At 39.3% G+C, this 18414-nt stretch overlaps 1 protein-coding gene across 1 annotated transcript in view; it reads left to right on the top strand.

Moving 5' to 3' along the window:
- LOC120526446 (M1-specific T cell receptor beta chain) overlaps positions 1-18414 on the top strand; it is a 52922-nt gene that overhangs the window by 30302 nt on the left and 4206 nt on the right. The window contains exon 3 of the mRNA XM_039749613.1: positions 17570-17707. Coding sequence (XP_039605547.1) covers positions 17570-17707 — 138 coding nt within the window. The remainder of the gene's footprint in view (positions 1-17569; positions 17708-18414) is intronic.

The following is an 18414-nucleotide window of genomic DNA, read 5'->3' as shown; positions in this document are numbered from 1 at the left end:
TGATTTTCCTCATCTTGCACCTTCATCTATGCTGGAAACAATATTGCTCAGTTTCGAGGACTCAGACAGCATTTCTGCAATAAGGAAGGTAGCAATGCAGAGAATTCACTCGAGCTCCATATACACAAAGCATACAATTATTCAACTCAAAATTATATATCAAGCACATCTGTCTCGCTTAAAACTGTCCTAAATGTTTCCAGGGCAAGATCCAACCTACGTATGCTGCATTCAAGTATCAGCCTCTCTGGGTCACATGTTTTGGGCCTGCACCAAATTAACATCATTCTGGACAAAAGTTTTTCAGTGCCTTTCAGACAGCCTTGGTGTCCCAATCCCTCCTAACCCATTAACAGCTGTGTTTGGTGTTATTCCAGATGGGCTTAAAGCGGAGAAGGACAAACAAACTGTGATTGCCTTCACTACACTATTGGCACGCAGACCTATATTGCTAAACTGGAAGAATCCTAACTCTCCTCTTTTAAATCAGTGGGTATCTGATGTTTTATACTATTTGAAACTGGAAAAAAATCTAATTCTCAGTTAGAGGATCTGTGCAGAATTTTTTCAAAACATGGCAGGATCTAATCAATAACATTTTAGAATAAGCTGTTAAAGCACTGAGGAAGTCATTCTCTTCGCATTTCTTTTACTTCTCCATTCATCTTTATCCGCATATTAAACTCATCAATTTATGCATGTTTACAAGCTTTAAGTTTTACCCCATTGGCCATGCTCTCTTTCTCAGGGGTAGGGGTTGATTTGTTATCAATCCTATTTTTTTGTAAAAATGTATCTATTTGTATGGAATGATTACAATTAAATAAAAAAAATAAATAAAAAAAACAGAAAAAGAAAACAAGATTACTTAACAACTATTGGTATGTGTTAAACCGCAAACCAAACCATACATACACACTTTTTTTTTCTGTAAATTCCTGAAAGAGTAACATGTCAAAGCTAAAGTCTTCCTTTACTTAACAGCAATATAAAGTACTTGAAAAGTTCTTATCTGGTGTTCAGATTCTTTATAACACAGAAACAGAATAAACTGTGCTAATAAAGATAATCTAGCAACCAGAATTCTAGTGATCAGAATTTAACACTATTGGCAACTCTGTACTGTTACGTTGAGTTGATAATCATGCTGATCTCTTGATCATTGTTTTTGTGTTATTTACTTCTTATTTACTAAATTGATATCACTATGTGCACTAATGTGTTAGCCCATCATTACGTTGTAAAGTTAAATATGGAAACCCTTAGAAATAACTGTCTCACTTTATACACATCCATGCGGAAAAAAAGTTATTAAACATAATATTTGAAGCATTGCAATAAATGAAAAAAAATGATTTAATCTTTTATACAACATATATATGCAACAGTATTAAATACCAAAGAGGTGGTAATTAGTATCAGGTTCATTTTTCTTGTTTTATCATTTATTTATAAATTTACTCTTGCAACAGTCAAATCGTGAGTTTCATTTAATAATTAGTTGTCCTTTGTGCCTCTGTTTTATCTAAGAGCTGGTGAGGATACCACCAATTTGTAGGTCTGAATGCTATATAATAGTATAGATACTGAACACTTAATACATGCACCATGTAACGCATGATATCATGATAGCAATGTTATTTAAGATTGTTGTGTAGCCTAAATAGTGTCATATTAGTAGTGTATAATTGGAGATGCCAAGTTGAAGAGATGTTCCTATTTCATTAGGTGTTATGTGATCTTTCTCCATGCCTCCACTTTATAGCAGGTTTAATTTATTTTAGGGTAGCCAGTGCATAAGCAAGTTATCAGACCATAAAAGGACCCACTTATATGAACACACACACACAAACACAATCTCTCAAAGGGGTCAATGCAGGAGCTCAATTTGAACATCTAGGGTCACTGTCACTTATTCACTTATCTCCTCCTTTCTGAGTGGCCTTTGGTCACAACATGATGCAACTTTAAGATGAGTTAATGATATATTGGGAATATTCAGGCAGATAAGTGCTCTTCAAATCATTCATGCTCATAAATGTATTCTCAGTAGTTTAAGATCATTTGAGCACCATGGCCTCAAAGAAAGTTATCTTGAAGCATGTCTTCTGGAATTTCCAGTCTTGGGCATTCAGTATTGATACCTTTGTGATTTCTTCATGATGACCTTTCACTTCAGTTCAGGTACATATGATAAATTTAACAAATTATTAATTACATAATGAATACATAATGAATTCATAATGAATGCAAATAAAGACACAGATATGTTTAAACAGACAGGAAAACAACATGGTTCAAAACTTATTAACATGAATGGAATCCAGTAGAATCTGCCAATTAATTAATTTATTAACTATGGAGAGTTTATAACAGAAGAAAATAAAACAAAAGCTCCAGTTAGCAGCTAAATAAAAACAAATCTCTGGGGAGTAATGGTCACTTATGCTATAACAAAGTCAGACACAATCACAGTCTTAGAGATCTCAGCCAACTGGAATCAAGTGCAACAGCAGAATGCTGAGAAGAGAAACAGAACAGAGGTGGGTTAGTAGCATTTTTTAAAAATGACTAACAAATTTAGTTGTTAAGTGTACAGCTAATCAGAAGTTATAGCCGATAGACTAAATTAGTGTGTTTTCAGTCTGTATTTAAAAGCTTTGATTAAAGGGGCATCTCTTATATAGGCAACAAAATCCTTCCATAGCTCTGGGGCCACGTAACTATAAGTTCAATCTCCCACTCTTATTTTGTTAATGCTCAGAATCATGAGTAGTTTGTCATCTTGAGATTTTAATGCACAGTCTGGTTTGCATATAATGAGAACTTCAGATAAGCTGGGCCATTTACAGCTTTATATGTAATAAGTAGTATTTTGAAATCAGCCCCAAGCTTAAATGGAAGTCAGTGTAATGAATTAAGAACTGGAGTTATGTAGTTGTACTTTTTAGTTCTTGTAATGTTTCTAAGAACATTTTGAATTAACTAAACACTGCACAAAGAATGACTTGAATAACCTGTGATTAATGCATTACTGTAGTCAATCCTACTAGAAATAGAAGCATAACATAATTTGTCAGTATTCTCTGAATTCAGAAATTATCTTAATTTTCTAGTATTTTAAGATGGAAAAAAATAGATAGTTTTGTGATGTTTGTTTTAAAATCCATACTGGTGTCAAAAATAATATCTTAGTTGTGTGATTATTTGGTAAAATTAACAGTCCAACTTGGTTAAAAAGTGACAGATTATTTTTGTGGTCTTCATCATTTCTCCCAAGGAGTGCCGGCACATCTCTGTGTTGTTGTATTCAGAGACATGTAGCCTTCATTCAGTAACTTTTTAAATTCACCAATACAATTAATTAAGGACACCATCAGAGGAACATCATTTACTCTAAAATAATGGCATATGCATCACATGCATATGAGAGAAAAGGAATGTTATGTTTTGTAATGATAGTTCGCAAAGGAACTGTGTGAAGGAGAAGCAGCAAACAACTTCAATATCACTTGTCTGCCCCGAGTTGTTCCACTGTACCATCAATTTGTCACAAAACATTGTCATTTGTTAAATGTTTTATTTATATTTAATATGCCAAACCAACTGTCCCAGCTCTTATCTGCACTCATGTCTTTGCCAGTTGGAATGAAAGTAACACTGAAGATTTTTGGTAGCCTACAATCAGAGATAAGTAATTGTAACCAAAGGATTAACCAATAGGAATATGGTCAGCCTCTGGGTCATTGTCTTGAGTGACAAAACAATTATGAAAAGATCCATTTTAAAAAATAGTGCTAGCATTAAAAAAAGAATTTATAAATGTGCCATTTGGAAAAGTCCCATTATAAAATAAAACCAATCTTTAAAACCAAGAACATTTTAAAATAAATCTTACAATAGTTAAATCTTAAGTAAATCGGTTTTCAAACTAAAATAAAATGACAACATTGTCTTTCATAATAATTAGATTAGATTAAATTAGGTAAACATTATTAATGCTTTTTATTAAAGTCATTAAGTTATTAATGACTTTTATTTAACTGAACATTTCTTCTCCACTAGTTTTTTTTTTTTTTTTACTATGTACGAGGGAGGGCAGCACTGTAGCGCAGTGGGTAGCGCTGCTGCCTCACAGTTAGGAGACCTGGATTCGCTTCCTGGGTCCACCCTGCGTGGAGTTTGCACGTTCTCCCTGTGTCTGCGTGGATTTCCTCGGGTACTCTAGAGTTCAAAGACAAGCAGGTTAGGTACATTGGCAATTTTAAATTGTCCCTAGTATGTGCTTGGTGTGTGTGTGCCCGGTGGTGGGATGGCGCCGTGCCCAGGGTTTGTTTCTTGCCTTGCGTCCTGTGTTGGCTGGGATTGGCTCCAGCAGACCCCCGTGACCCTGTAGTTGGGATATAGCGGGTTGGATAATGGATGGATGGATGGATATACAAGGGACGTTCAAAAGGTTTCCTCCCTTTCATATTTCTGTTGGAAATGGTGAAGGCAGGAGGAGTAGTAATTGGGCATTAAAAAGCTGGTACAATGCTGGGAAAATTACATCGCAAACAAAGCTGACTATGTGGAACGAGATGTATTTTGTTTTTTAAATTCTTAATAAATACAGTTAAAAAAAAGTGAAGAAACTTTTTGAATGTCTCTCGTATATCACTATATTTGTTCAAATTGTTATTTTGTTCATACTTACCATTTTATTTATTTTTTTATTTGCTTACATGGTAATCCATGCTACCATCTGATGGAAAAGTTATAATCTTTCATAAAATATTTTAATCCGTCTATGATGGTCAAATGAAGAAACCTTTATTTCATTGACAAGGCAGTTACTGTGAATGAGTGCTTAATAAAGTACACAGAATATAAAATTCTTTGTAATAAAAAAACTCAAAAAGTCTCATTTAGACAAAGTATTACAATATAATTTAACTGATCTAAGAGTGCCTCCTGCTGCCAGCTATCCACATTTCTCTGAACTGTTTTTTTAAGTTGATCTTCTAAATAAATGTGGTTTTCTAACAGTTTCACACTTTCAAAGAAAATGTTATCTTCTGTTACCACAAATATACAAATGAATGAAAACCAGAACACACCAGATATGCAAGGTTATAAAAAAAATAAACCAAAGAGGAAAAGTATTGAAGTACTATTACTAGCTGTGTTCAAGAGAAAACCTTTCAAGGCAAACTCAAAGTTTGAGAACAAGTGAATCCTGTATTTTCAAGGTCATAAAGGTTGTACTGGTGTTCAGCACATGAAATTGATAGCCCATCTGTGGGTTTCTCTAGTTGATGCTGGCACACTTTTGGACTTCATGCCAGTGCCCTTCCCTTTTTTTCTTCTTTGGAAATGTCTGGAGACCACTACATTATGTTACTGAGAGTGAGCAGGAGATACTTCAATGAAGATTGGTGTTCATAGATTTCAAATGGGTCAACAAACTTTAAAAGCAGTCAGACTAATGTGTACTCTGGAAGTACCTGAGAGTACTGAATTAAGGAGCCATGTCCTACCTTTAAAGATTTAGACTGCGTAATCTCTTTAGTTTTTTTTTGGCAGTAGTGTCTCATTTCATTCTGGTCATATTTTAAATGGTTTCTAGTTGCAATGAAGATTCAGACTCATTTCAGTCACTGATAATGCATAATTAGTCATGCTATCATCAAGACTGTCTTCATAATTGGCAAAGCAGACATTATATTACCAGAGCAAACAAATAACACATGTTGCTCCTCTACTAAATGATTGACATGACTGGAAACAAATCTGATGGGTTTTTTTTTCTTTATAACTAAACTATTTTTAAAGTGCTAAATGACAGGTAGACACATATGAATCTAATGCAGGAAAATACTTAAAGACAGAGACTAAACACTTTCATTCCTGTCTCAAATGACCAAATTATGCTGGTCGCAATACAACATTTATTTCGGGAATTTATTTGCAAAAGAAACAGAGTTTTGCTGCTAATTCAGTTGAAATCATTTGAACAAATACAGTGATATACAAGGGACATTCAAAACGTTCCTGCACTTTTTTTTAATGCTATCATTTCTCTCATCATTAATCACTAACTGCTCTCGGTACACAGTTGAATACACCGTCTCTTGCATCTTAATATTCTGGTGTGCACCTGCTCAGCCCTGTGCCACAGGTCACTATAAAGTGGCTCAATAATACTAGATGATAGCACCCAACTGTGTTTGAATATACAACACAGGCTCACATAGAATGAGAATTATTAAAGATGTTAGCTATACTGCACAGACATGTTTTCTCCATCTTCCGTGGAGAGTATGACCATTAGTACTCGAGCCATTAGACAATTATTATTTTGTGGTTAAATAACTACTCAAGAGTTGCTCGGATTGACAAACTTGGTTACTTGGTAATTGTTTCTTATATCAGTCTTCTAGATTATATTTAATATAGTGTTGTATTCAACTCTCAGGATTAAGAGGTTTAAGAAGGTTATGTAACATTTGTCGTATTCATTATCTGTTGCTTGTATTACACAAATCTGCAGAAGACATATATAACAATAACATCATTGTGCTACATACACTCTGCAATAAGACTGAACTTGATGAGTGCCTTGATTGTTTTGCCTTGCATTGGCTTTGGATGGAAAGTCCAGTATTGGGAGGTAGTCTGTGTTTCAATGGCAGCATCTGTAGTTATTAGTCTTAGTGTACTCTGTACTCTTTATTGGCTTTGTAGTGAGCTCTCTTTTCTTTTACCAGGTGCAGAGTTTCTGTTGTCCTTTTTTGAAGATGTTGCACTGATCATGATCACATCTGGTGTGGGTGTCAATATCTTCCACTCAGTGCGTGGCATTCATGAGAGTTGCATTCAGGTCACATTGTAAACATCTGTAAAGTGCAGTTTGTGGTACCCAATGACAAGCTCTACATAAGCAGAGTCTTTTGGGGTTTTGATTGTTTCTTGTATGCCAAAAAGTTCAAGCCGTCCATACCTGTGATACCAGTATGTAAGAAGATCTTGAAAGTTGTTATTTGTAATTCTGTTAAATTAAGCAAAGGAGAAAAACTGCTGTTTTTCTTTTTCTTTTTGCCATATTAAGAGCATAATTTACTGCAATGCAGGAGTGCCATCATGTTTTGTGTTATAAGCCTACTGTTTTTCAGCAAATGCATGGAGTGTTTAAATAAGGTGCAGGTTGCATTTCCAAAATGACTGTTGTCACAAAACGAGTCAAAGACAGAAAAAGGTTTGGGGCAGCCACCCATGTAATTTGGTATCCTGGCTGCAACTTCGTTTTCTTTTCAAATACCAGCACTGAAGTGCTTACAACAGAGTCCAAAACAAGACTGACACAGAAGGGAAAAGGGAAGGCTTTTAAAGGGGGAGACAGGAAGTGAGGTCATAAGGGTCGGGCACGTGTTCATTGTTCATTGGTTTAGTCCCGGATGTGACATCAGGGGGGCCGGAGCTGGCAAGGTCTGTCTCCATTGGCTCGGTCCCAGAAGTGACGTCCAGAGAGACAGGTGGAACCTCCCGGGTTAGGTCTACAGGGAAGTGAGAAAGAGAGTTAGTGCGCTCTGCCACATCCCGGCATGGCTCAGAACTGCCTTCACTCGAGCCCTTTAGCTGCCTCCCATGCGCGTGTGTGACAAGGCCCCCCCCTCAGCCCAGACCCGTCGGGTCGGGCGACCTTAACCGAGAGGTCGTAAACCCGAGAGAGAGCATCGGCGTTGGCATGGAGAGCACCCCGACGATGAACGAGCGAAAACTTGTACGGCTGCAGGTCAAGAAACCACCGGGTGCCCCGCTGGATTCGACTCCTTGTGCAGGGCCATCCACTGTAGAGGTGCATGGTCCGTGACAAGGGTGAACTCACGGCCCAACAGGTAGTACCTCAGCTGAGTGATCGCCCATTTAATCGCCAGAGCCTCCCTCTCCACCGCCGCATACCTGGTCTCCCGGTCCAACAGTTTCCGGCTCAGGAACATGACGGGTGTTCACACCATCGACACTTTGGCTCAGCACGGCTCCCAGGCCTGTGTCCGGCGTCCGCCTGGAGGATGAAAGGCAAAGAAAAGTTAGGTGCCATCAAAATAGGTGCGGACGTAAGGGCCTTCTTCAAGTCACCAAATGCAGCGTCTGTTTTTGCAGTCCATACCACAATGTTCGGGCCCTCTTCTTTGTTAAATCAGTCAAGGCGCCGCTTTCTCCAAAACCGGGTACAAACCGGCGGTAGTACCCGCTAACCCGAAAGGCTTGGACCTGCCGCTTGGTTCATGGACGGGCCATTTCAGAATGGCATCAATTTTGGAGCACTGTGGCCTTACGGTACCCCGACCCACCAGGTAGCCTAAATATTTGGCCTCGCTTAATCCAAAGAAACATTTCTTGGGATTAATCCGGAGCCCGGCCTCACCAAGTGTCCGTAATACCGCTTGGACATGCTGTAGGTGTTCCTTCCATGTGCTGGAATAGATGACCACGCCATCTAGTTAGGCATCACTGTATGAGTTATGAGGCCGAAGCACTTTGTCCACCAGACGCTGAAAGGTTGCTGGAGCCCCGTGTAACCCAAATGGAAGGACACGATACTGCCAGTGTCCGCTAGGGGTACTAAACGCGGTTTTTTCCTTCGCGGAGTCCGTTAAAGGACCCTGCCAGTACCCTTTTGTCATGTCAAGTGTGGTCAGGTATTGAGCCTGTCCAAGCCTCTCGAGGAGGTCGTCCACGCGTGGCATTGGATAGGCATCAAATTGGGAGACTTGGTTAAGCCGACGGAAGTCATTGCAGAACCTCCAACTCCGTCAGGCTTACCGACGAGCACAATGGGGCTGGACCAGGGACTATAACTCTCCTCAATTACACCTAGTTCCAGCATGCGCTTGATCTCAGTTCCACTTCAGCCTTTTTGCCTCGGGAAGACGGTGCAGGCGTTCTCGGACAACAACCCGGGCTCTGTCACAATGTTGTGCTCAATCAGAGAGGTCCTTCCGGGTGTTCACTGACTACCTCTCGAACGGTCCGGATAACTGTTTCCAGCTCCTGCCGCTGCCTGGGTCTCAAGTCTGCGCCAAAGTTAAGGTCGTGTGTGTGAGCGAAGAGTGAGCGGGCTGGCGGAGGAGGGATCAGGGTCCCTGTCCTTCCACGGTTTCAGCAGGTTCACATGATATACCGCTCCTTTGGCCGGCGATTGGGTTGACTCACCAAATAGTCGACCAGTCCCTTCCTCTCCTTAACTTCGTAGGGGCCCTGCCAGTGGGCAAGCAACTTAGAGTGGGAGGTAGGCACTAGGACCATGACCCGATCTCCGGGTGGAACTCCCGAAGAGGCGTGCGCGGTTGTAGTAGCGAACCTGTGCTGCTTGAGCCTCCTCCATGTGACTTTTAAGGACAGGCGAATCTTTCCAAATCTATCGCGTAACTGCGATATACTCCAGTATGTTAGTGGTGGGAAGAGCCTCTTCTTCCCAGCCTTCTTTCAAAATATCCAATATGCCCCGAGGTTGTCGCCCATACAGTAGTTCAAAGGGGAGAACCCGTGGAGGCTTGTGGGACTTCCGATAGGCAAAAGGACGAGGGGAGGAGCTGATCCCAGTTCCTTCCATCCTCGCTGACCACCTTACGTAGCATTTGCTTGAGAGTTTGATTAAACCTCTCTACTAATCCGTCGGTTTGAGGATGATACACGAGGTTTTAAATGCTTTATTTTCAGTAATCTGGCAGTCTCCTTGAACGTCTCCGAGGTGAAGGGGTCCCCTGGTCTGTCAAGACTTCTTTGGGGATCCCCACGCCAATACCCCTAGTAATTCCCGTCGCGATGGCTTTAGAGGTAGCTGAGCGCAACGGAACAGCTTCGGGTATCGTAGCATAATCCACGAGGACTAAAATGTACTTGTGTCCTCGGGCTGAGGGCTCTAGAGGTCCCACCAGGTCGACCCGATTCTGTGGAAGGGAACGCCAATCAAGGGAATAGGAACAAGAGGAGCACGGTCCCTCCTAGGAATCTGTCGCAGTTGACACTCCGGGCAGGAAGCGCAAAAGCGGCGAACCTCCTCATTAATTCCTGGCCAGTAAAACCGGGCTTGATCCGCTCCAGAGTTTTTTCGGTGCCCAGGTGGCCACCTAGGAGGTGGGCGTGTGCTAGCTCGCAGACCTGCCGCCGGAAGGTACGCGGCACTAGCAGCAGCCTCGTCTCCTGCCCGTCATGCATTGCTACACGGTAAAGGAGGTCATTATCTAACACAAAGTAGGGGCCCTGTGGCATCGACTGACTAGTGCGCTGGCCATTGACAAGGACCACTGCATTTTTTACAAACTTCAGGGAGTCGTCATTCCATTGCTCCCTTTTGAAAGAAGCCGGCGTCTTTTAAATTGAAATCGCAACACGGAGAGAGGGTCAGCGGCGACCTCAATGGGCGTGGTTTCCTCCCGCTCCGCCGCGCCGTTGGTGGATGACGTGTCAGCCTGCGGCGGCCGGGAGTTGCCACGCCAGCCAGGGCGGCTGCTTCACCTCTCTGCCGGCTGATTACACGGCGTGGAGGCAGCTTGAGACGGTTCATCTCCGTCCATAACGAGGCCCAACTTAACCCGGGAGTGGTATGTGTCTCACCGCTTTTAATGTCAGACCAGTCCCGCCCTAGTATCACCGGGTGGGAGGATCAGGAAGGATTGCCACGGTTACTTTCTGGACTGATCCTCCGTAGCTAATGACACAGCGGCGGTGCTGTACCAGCGGGTTTCCCGTGGACACAGGTTATACTGGTCTTGAATTTTAGCCATTGTCGCGGTAGCACAAACGGCGGGCAACAATGGAAATGTTGCTGCGGAATCGAGCAGAGCGGAAGTTTTAAACCCGTTAACGATCACCACGGCTGTATGCGGGACCGTCAACGGGTTTGTCAGAGCACACCAAGCCCTCCTCCCCCTCCACCTGCATTCCTCCTCGCCTCCAAGCGGTTTGCGTGCCCGCGGCGCCGGACGCCGATGCAAGCTCCGGGTTATACAGGGAGGGGCTAGGTCTTGGGACATACCCGGCTGAGTTTGGCAGAAGGGCGGTTCTGCTCTCCCAGAGTGTGAGGCCGCCCTCTGTGTTTCCAGAAGCTCTATGAGCTCAGACATGTTCTTAAACTGCACGCCCCAGACCGGCTGGGTGAAGCCCTGGGGAAGTGCTTTCAGGAGCAGATAGCACGCTACCTGCTCAATGACCTGGTGGGGCTTGTTTTCCAAGGGCCGTAGCCACTGCCATACTTTTGCCCATAAGGACCAGGCTTGTTTACTGGTCGGCCTCTCAGGGTCCAACCTCCACTTGTTATTTTACTCACCTGCCAGTCTGGGGCACCCCAAGGTGGTAAAAGGGGCTGTGGTTTCACTGGGGGGCAGGCACTCTCCCCCAAGAGAGCATACTGAGTCCCTCTTGTCTCCCCCTCCAGGGCAGCCCAATTCGGTGAGCCCCACCCGCACACTCCCTGGCCTCTCTAGGCGGCCTAGTTCTGCGTGCTGGGAGCGGAGCCCGCACCGGGTCTCGCCGAACCACGGGGCACCCTCCCCGCCTGAATACTCGGCCCCGGTACGCTCCCACCTGGGTGTTTTGCAGGTCCTGTCCCCTTCTCTTCTGGGACTTCTCCATCCTGCCGACTACGCCACTGTCACAAAACGAGTCAAAGACAGAAAAAGGTTTGGGGCAGCCACCCATGTAATTTGGTATCCTGGCTGCAACTTCGTTTTCTTTTCAAATACCAGCACTGTAGTGCTTACAACAGAGTCCAAAACAAGACTGACACAGAAGGGAAAAGGGAAGGCTTTTAAAGGGGGAGACAGGAAGTGAGGTCATAAGGGTCGGGCACGTGTTCATTGTTCATTGGTTTAGTCCCGGATGTGACATCAGGGGGGCCGGAGCTGGCAAGGTCTGTCTCCATTGGCTCGGTCCCAGAAGTGACGTCCAGAGAGACAGGTGGAACCTCCCGGGTTAGGTCTACAGGGAAGTGAGAAAGAGAGTTAGTGCGCTCTGCCACATCCCGGCATGGCTCAGAACTGCCTTCACTCGAGCCCTTTAGCTGCCTCCCATGCGCGCGTGTGTGATACTGTTTAATATCAGGTTGTCAATGATAGTGGATCCAATATAGTAGAATTGATAAATTATGTCTAGAATGTAGTTATAAATGGGAATATTTAGAGGAATGTTAATATCGTGTCTCAACACATTGTTGTTTTACAAGTAGACAGCCAGTCCAAAGTCTTTTCAGGTCGGAGAGAAGCAGTCCATTAGTATTTGGAAGTGCTGTGTAGTGTAATGTTTCAGCTTCAATGTGAAATAGCAACTTCTTAATTAGATTTACATAGAATCTTACATTGTACTTACATAAATAATGACTGAACAGTCATCCATCAGACCTTGTGTGGAAGTAGATGTCTTCCATTGATGATTAAACTGAATATTTTGTCATACTGAGCCATTCTCTGATAGCGAGATGGAGGCTAAGATGGTATAATGCAGCTCTGAAAGACAACTTATGTTTGCATGAAGCTTGAAAATGCCATCTGTGCTGACCAGGATAAATACTTTAGTGAGTTCCATAAATGCAAGGTAGAGTGGACATTATTATTAATTATAGTTTTCTTTCAGTTGAAGATCTCCTGGTTCTAAAGTCAAACTGACTCTGAATAGACAAGTTCTGCTATTTTATAATGTGACCCATAACACATACAAAGGACGAGAAAGTGATACTGAGAAGTGAGAATAGGCAATCTGTCTGTCACACTTTTTGTGAAGCATAATGCTTCTTGCTTCTTTGTGATTCAACCATATATTTCTAAACCTTGATAGAAAGGTTCCTGCAGGAGAAGAGTACTTTAGAAGCACTTGATTAATTCTAGGGTATTTCTGCCACTTGCAGTTGCTTTTTTATGCTAAGACGACCTATAATATTCTTGAGTTTCCCAAGAGTCGGCTCTATGTCTAATTCTTCAAGTGAAAAGTGCTCTACTTAGCTCTCCAACCTTTTGCTTCTACTATCTGTGATCATCTCCTCTCTGTGAGTCCTAACTGGTAAGAACAATCTCCAGTAGTCTTGAGTACAACAGTAATAATTTAACCTAGAGGTTTAGCAAGGTGTCATACATTTGGTGTGACAGCCATCAACTTGACCAAAATCCTTCTGTCTGTGTCTGCACTCTTAGAAACACTGGGTTATGTGGTTCCTCATACCTCCATTACTTGACAAAGAGGCAGTTCACTCTGGAATGGGACCTTTGCATATGAAATTGGTTCTCTGGGCTTTAAAAAAATTCCTAATGTGTGGACAAAACAAAAACCTTTTCTCAATAATAGGATACCTAGCAGGATACTAAGAGATTAAGAAAACCTGAACTTAGATTGTGTGGTTGTGCAGCAAGACTCCTTTGCATGAGCGCCTTGGTATTTCACAAAACTGTTTTCACATATGTGTGGTTATTTATGGAGGCTTTTACAAATCTAAAAAAATGAAAGTTCTTTTGGGAACCTTTGTGAGTTTGGTTCTTTTGGAATCCAAAAAATGGTTCCTCCTTGACATTGCTCTGAAGAAACAATTTGACACTTTTATTTCTAAAAGTTGCCCTCCAGAGACTCCCGGTTATTAACCAAGCCAGATAAATTCTGGCCTGTTTGTATATTTGTATATTTTTTTTTTTGCTGTTGCTGCTGCTGCTCACACATATGGAATGATAGAAGATAATAGAATATTTGCAGAAATGTTCCACTAAAATGAAAAGACTTGAGCCTGAAAAAAAATGCAATTGACTCTAGACATTTGTGCAGATGTTTTCCTCATTTATAATAGTATGTTTCATAAAATATACCTTTACAAAGTTTTATCAAGTCCAATGCAACACAGTTCTAAGAAGTTATAAAATCATTTCCTGAATGATGAATACTTCATATTATTTAAAAATACATGAAAAATGACAATCAACTAAAACAGAACTTTACTATATCAGATAGATAGATAGATAGATAGATAGATAGATAGATAGATAGATAGATAGATAGATAGATAGATAGATAGATAGATAGATAGATGCCTCATTGAAGCAGCTCTTATTTTCACATGAACTTGCTACCTCATAAAACTGACAAATCTTTACTTTTTACAGGAGGGAATCCAGCTGCGTACTGTTAATAGTAGAGAAGTGAGGTGACATTTCCTTCCTGTGGGCCAGGATTATGTGCTATTGTATGAGCTTCCTGTTGTATGTCACCTCCAGTATAAATATACATTTTCAGAGTTGATTGTTCTATGTGCAGTGTAGTGATGCAAGACGCCTCTGAGATGTCTGGTTTTTGTATTATACTCTAACGCCGTGGGGACAGGGAGCCACAGTGATACATTTACATTGACAGGCTGTACAAAAACGTCTAGAGAATAGAAATGGAAGTTTCATGTTTTGACAAATACAAAGAAATTTTAAAGTGAATTATTAACTCTAATGTACTGTTAATTTACCTTGTATAATTTTTACATTAGCTTATTTTTTAACAATTCTTGGAAATTATAATTAATTTTTCAGTGTATATTTTAATTAATACATCAGTCACTAATTGTAGCATTTTTATGCTAACAAACATAATTTTACTCTAAGTAGGAACCATGGTTTAAGGAGTAGGTTAAAACAAAAAATCTGGTTTTGTAAGTAAGATTAAAACCTACAGCATGATGCGCACCAATATTTTATTGCCAGTGGATTTATCAATGTGATTCTGCTAGTGTTGCTTACTTTGGAAATGGGACAAAACTTACTGTTTTAGGTAAGTTCAAAGATTTATATCTTTTTGTAATTTGCAGAAATTTGTAATTTATAGTGAGAGTTTGTTATAGCATGTGAAATGACTTTATTCGAGTGAGTAAGTTATTCAATTGACTGGCAGTGCATCACAGATTGGTTATTTGTCTTGTACCTGGGGCTGCTATGATGGTCCTCGGCCTGAGATAACCCTTATGTGTTAAGAGGGATCATAAATGTTATGTTATATTATGTTAAACTATTTTACATAATGACAGAAGACATTGCTCACAGATCATTGAATGTTGTCTGTTGATTAGGGATCATGTATTTATCATTGTGCTGGTTATGATTATACATTTGGTGATGGAACTAAATTAACTGTTCTGGGTAAGTGCAATTATTTATTTAAGTGTAAATTAAAGCACTAACCAAAAATGCTTTTAAATCAGCAGTTTTAACTTTGTGTCTGGCAAACTCACACATCCTTAACAAATAAACATTGACAGAAAAAATTTAATGCAATAAAAAAATTCAGTTTGAATAAAGCAGTTGCTTAAAATATACTGTATTTTGATTTAAAAATACACCTCATTATTTTTTATTTAGTTTATTGGTATTTTGCAACTTATGAACAATACATAGATTATTAAGTTTGTTGTATGTTTTTATTGCCATTGAGTGCAATTACTGTGCAGCATATGAAGCTTACTTTGGTGATGGCACCAAGCTAACTGTTTTAGGTAAGAAAGTGGTCTTTGACAAAGAAAGTTGATTATTTTATTTCTTATCTCAAAGAAATCTTTCATTTGATTTTTTGATATTAACTCAGCACTGTGCAAACGCTGTCTATTACTTTGGTGCAGGCACCAAAGTAACTGTTCTTGGTAAGTTTTTATTTTTTCTTATTTTCCCTTTTATATAATATACTTAATTATTAGTGTCCATCGTCACTTGTATTGTTTTACTTAAAATGTACTGGGAATGCATTTACCTTTGATAAAATGGGATATTTTAACATGTGTAGGCAAATTATTACAATTTGCAGTAAAGAGTTATATTTTTACATTTTAAAATGTATTAATATATCTGACAGTCTCAGACAAATTCTTTTCATATTGCATCATTCATTTAAATTGTTTTATTAAGTTTCTTGAACTATCCGTTTTAATAACAAAAATATTTATAAAAGAAGCCAAACAATATAAATCGTGCAATTGAAAGTGTTGTATTATACATAATTTTAAGTTTCCCGGAGATTTCTGAAATGTGTAAAACGTGTTTTTAAAATAGACGAACAGGTGGAAAGATGGGCAATATTAGAAATACACTGAATATACGGGGGTTTACTGTATAAATTCGCTTTATAAAATGGGCAGAATTACCAAAAAATCTTTGGAAGGATGGAAATTGTCCTTCCTCCTTTTAAAACTACTCTTTATCTCTGTGAACAACTACACCTGCTGTTTTTGGAAGCGGCACCAAACTTACCGTTTTAGGTAAATCAGTCTATATATTTCAGTCTGTAGTGTTAAGTAAATAATTTTAAATTTTTTTTTTGTACCTCATATTTAAAGATTATGAAACATACATAAAAATGGCATTGTAATACCTTCTTACTTAAGATCACTGAGACTGTTGCTATAATGTTTTACGTGTGATATGGTGACTGAACGTATTTACATTAGAAAAAAAGAAAGAAAACGTTTTACTTGTTAGTGACAATACTAACGTATTCTGAAGTTTTATATAAGTGGTTTGCTGTTGTGTTCTGGTTATTCTGAATTATATTTTGGAGCAGGAACAAGGCTGACTGTTATTGGTAAGATATGCATGTTGCCTCTATTTTTTCCAAATATAAATTTTTAACATATAAAATGAAATCTGTAATTCCATAAACTTGGAAATTCAATAAAAAAATATTTAATGTAAGGTGCACAATAAAAGTACGTGTATGAGTTCGCACTTCGTGCGTAACTTCTACAGTGCTTTTGCGGTTGCTAAATATTGATGTGAACACCTACCCTGCTGTCTTTGGAACTGGGACAAAACTTACAGTTTTAGGTATGGTCTGCTTTTCCCTTTAAATATATTGTATGTTTGTGTGTTTATTTACTTTACTGAACGATTGATTATTTGTAATTTTGTATAAATGCTGCCGGTAATATTGAAATTATTTCCGACATTTAACATATCCTGATGTCTACTTGAATCCGGCAATGCCAGTCTGTTACTTATTTGAAATGTATCGAGACGAATACATGAAAAACTACAATAATTCATCTGCCAAGTCCCTGAGATATTACATTCAGGAAGGATATTTGGACTGTTATGTAAATATTCAAATTGTGTAGAAAAGCAGAAATAAGTAATTAATTTAGGTATTTCTGTCGCTCGTATTAAAGGCTTTTCGTATGAGAAGAAAGGATGTTTTTCTCTTACTCTTGAACAGTGTGAACTACAACAACCCAGCTTACTTTGGGACTGGTACGAAACTCACTGTTCTTGGTAAGACAAAACTTTTTTGCGTGTATCCTGCATAAAAGTATAACCATGTATGCCATACATAGATACCTTAATGTCTTTATATACTTAATATATCTTTTTTATTTATGTATTTATTTTCTTAAGGTTAATAAGTATAGTATAGTATTTGACTGCAGTGGAGTAAGAATTAAGCCAACGGCTTTAAGTCATTCAGTGAAATCTTCAGTTGGTCAATTTGCATAAACATACATGACAGATAGATAGATAGATAGATAGATAGATAGATAGATAGATAGATAGATAGATAGATAGATAGATAGATAGATAGATAGATTGCAATCACATCGCTGTAGTATTTTCTACTCTAAAGCCCGATTGTCGCTGGAATACAAACTCAGTTTTCCTCCAACTGCAAAATGACGTGAATGCTCAACCTGCTTATTTTGGAGATGGAACGAAACTAACTGTTTTAGGTAAGAAAGTAATTTCCCATGTAAACTTGCTTTAAAAGACATCGATTTCAAACGTCTTTAAATTAATTGTTTCTTGTATGCCTTCTGAGTTACTTACATATTAACTTTGTTTAAAGCTGGTTTGTAGAAGGTACACGGTTTAAGTGACTGTTATATTTCTTTGTCAGACCCTTTTATTTTTTAATCACATCATCCATTTAGTTCTATTGACTATAGTAGTCATTGGAAAGCATTACAAACTAAATTTTGCACCGCGCAAATGCAGCGTGTAGTAACAGAGAAGCGTACTTCGGTGATGGGACAAGATTAACAGTTTTAGGTAAGTAATCTTTAACAAATGAAATAGAAAGAGCAGATCGAGACAAATTGGTAAGCCTCTTATTCTTTCTCTCTTTCGGTCACTGATAGGCAGAGATCTGAAAATAGACAGTAAAATTATACCAAAATTCAAAGTAAAAATGTTCTACAGACAGACATAATTATTTTAAAAAATTTTGATCAAAATCATTGTGTCCATTGTACTCACAGAGAGATATCAAAAAAGAAATGTATAACGTTCGTTTATAAATTGACTTTGTTTTGTTTTGGATTTTTGGGGGTTCTGTGTGTACGTTAGTTTCTTAAGAGTAAACATTTCTAGGTATATACCCGAGAAGCTCATATATACTGAACTATACTGAAGCTCATAAATACTGTAAATTCTTACA

The sequence above is a fragment of the Polypterus senegalus genome, chromosome 3 (genome assembly GCF_016835505.1).
Source record: "Polypterus senegalus isolate Bchr_013 chromosome 3, ASM1683550v1, whole genome shotgun sequence".
In the NCBI taxonomy this organism is placed as follows: Eukaryota; Metazoa; Chordata; class Cladistia; order Polypteriformes; family Polypteridae; genus Polypterus; species Polypterus senegalus.
The sequence above is the reverse complement of the archived record's forward strand: the minus strand, read 5'-3'. Positions and strand labels throughout refer to the sequence as shown.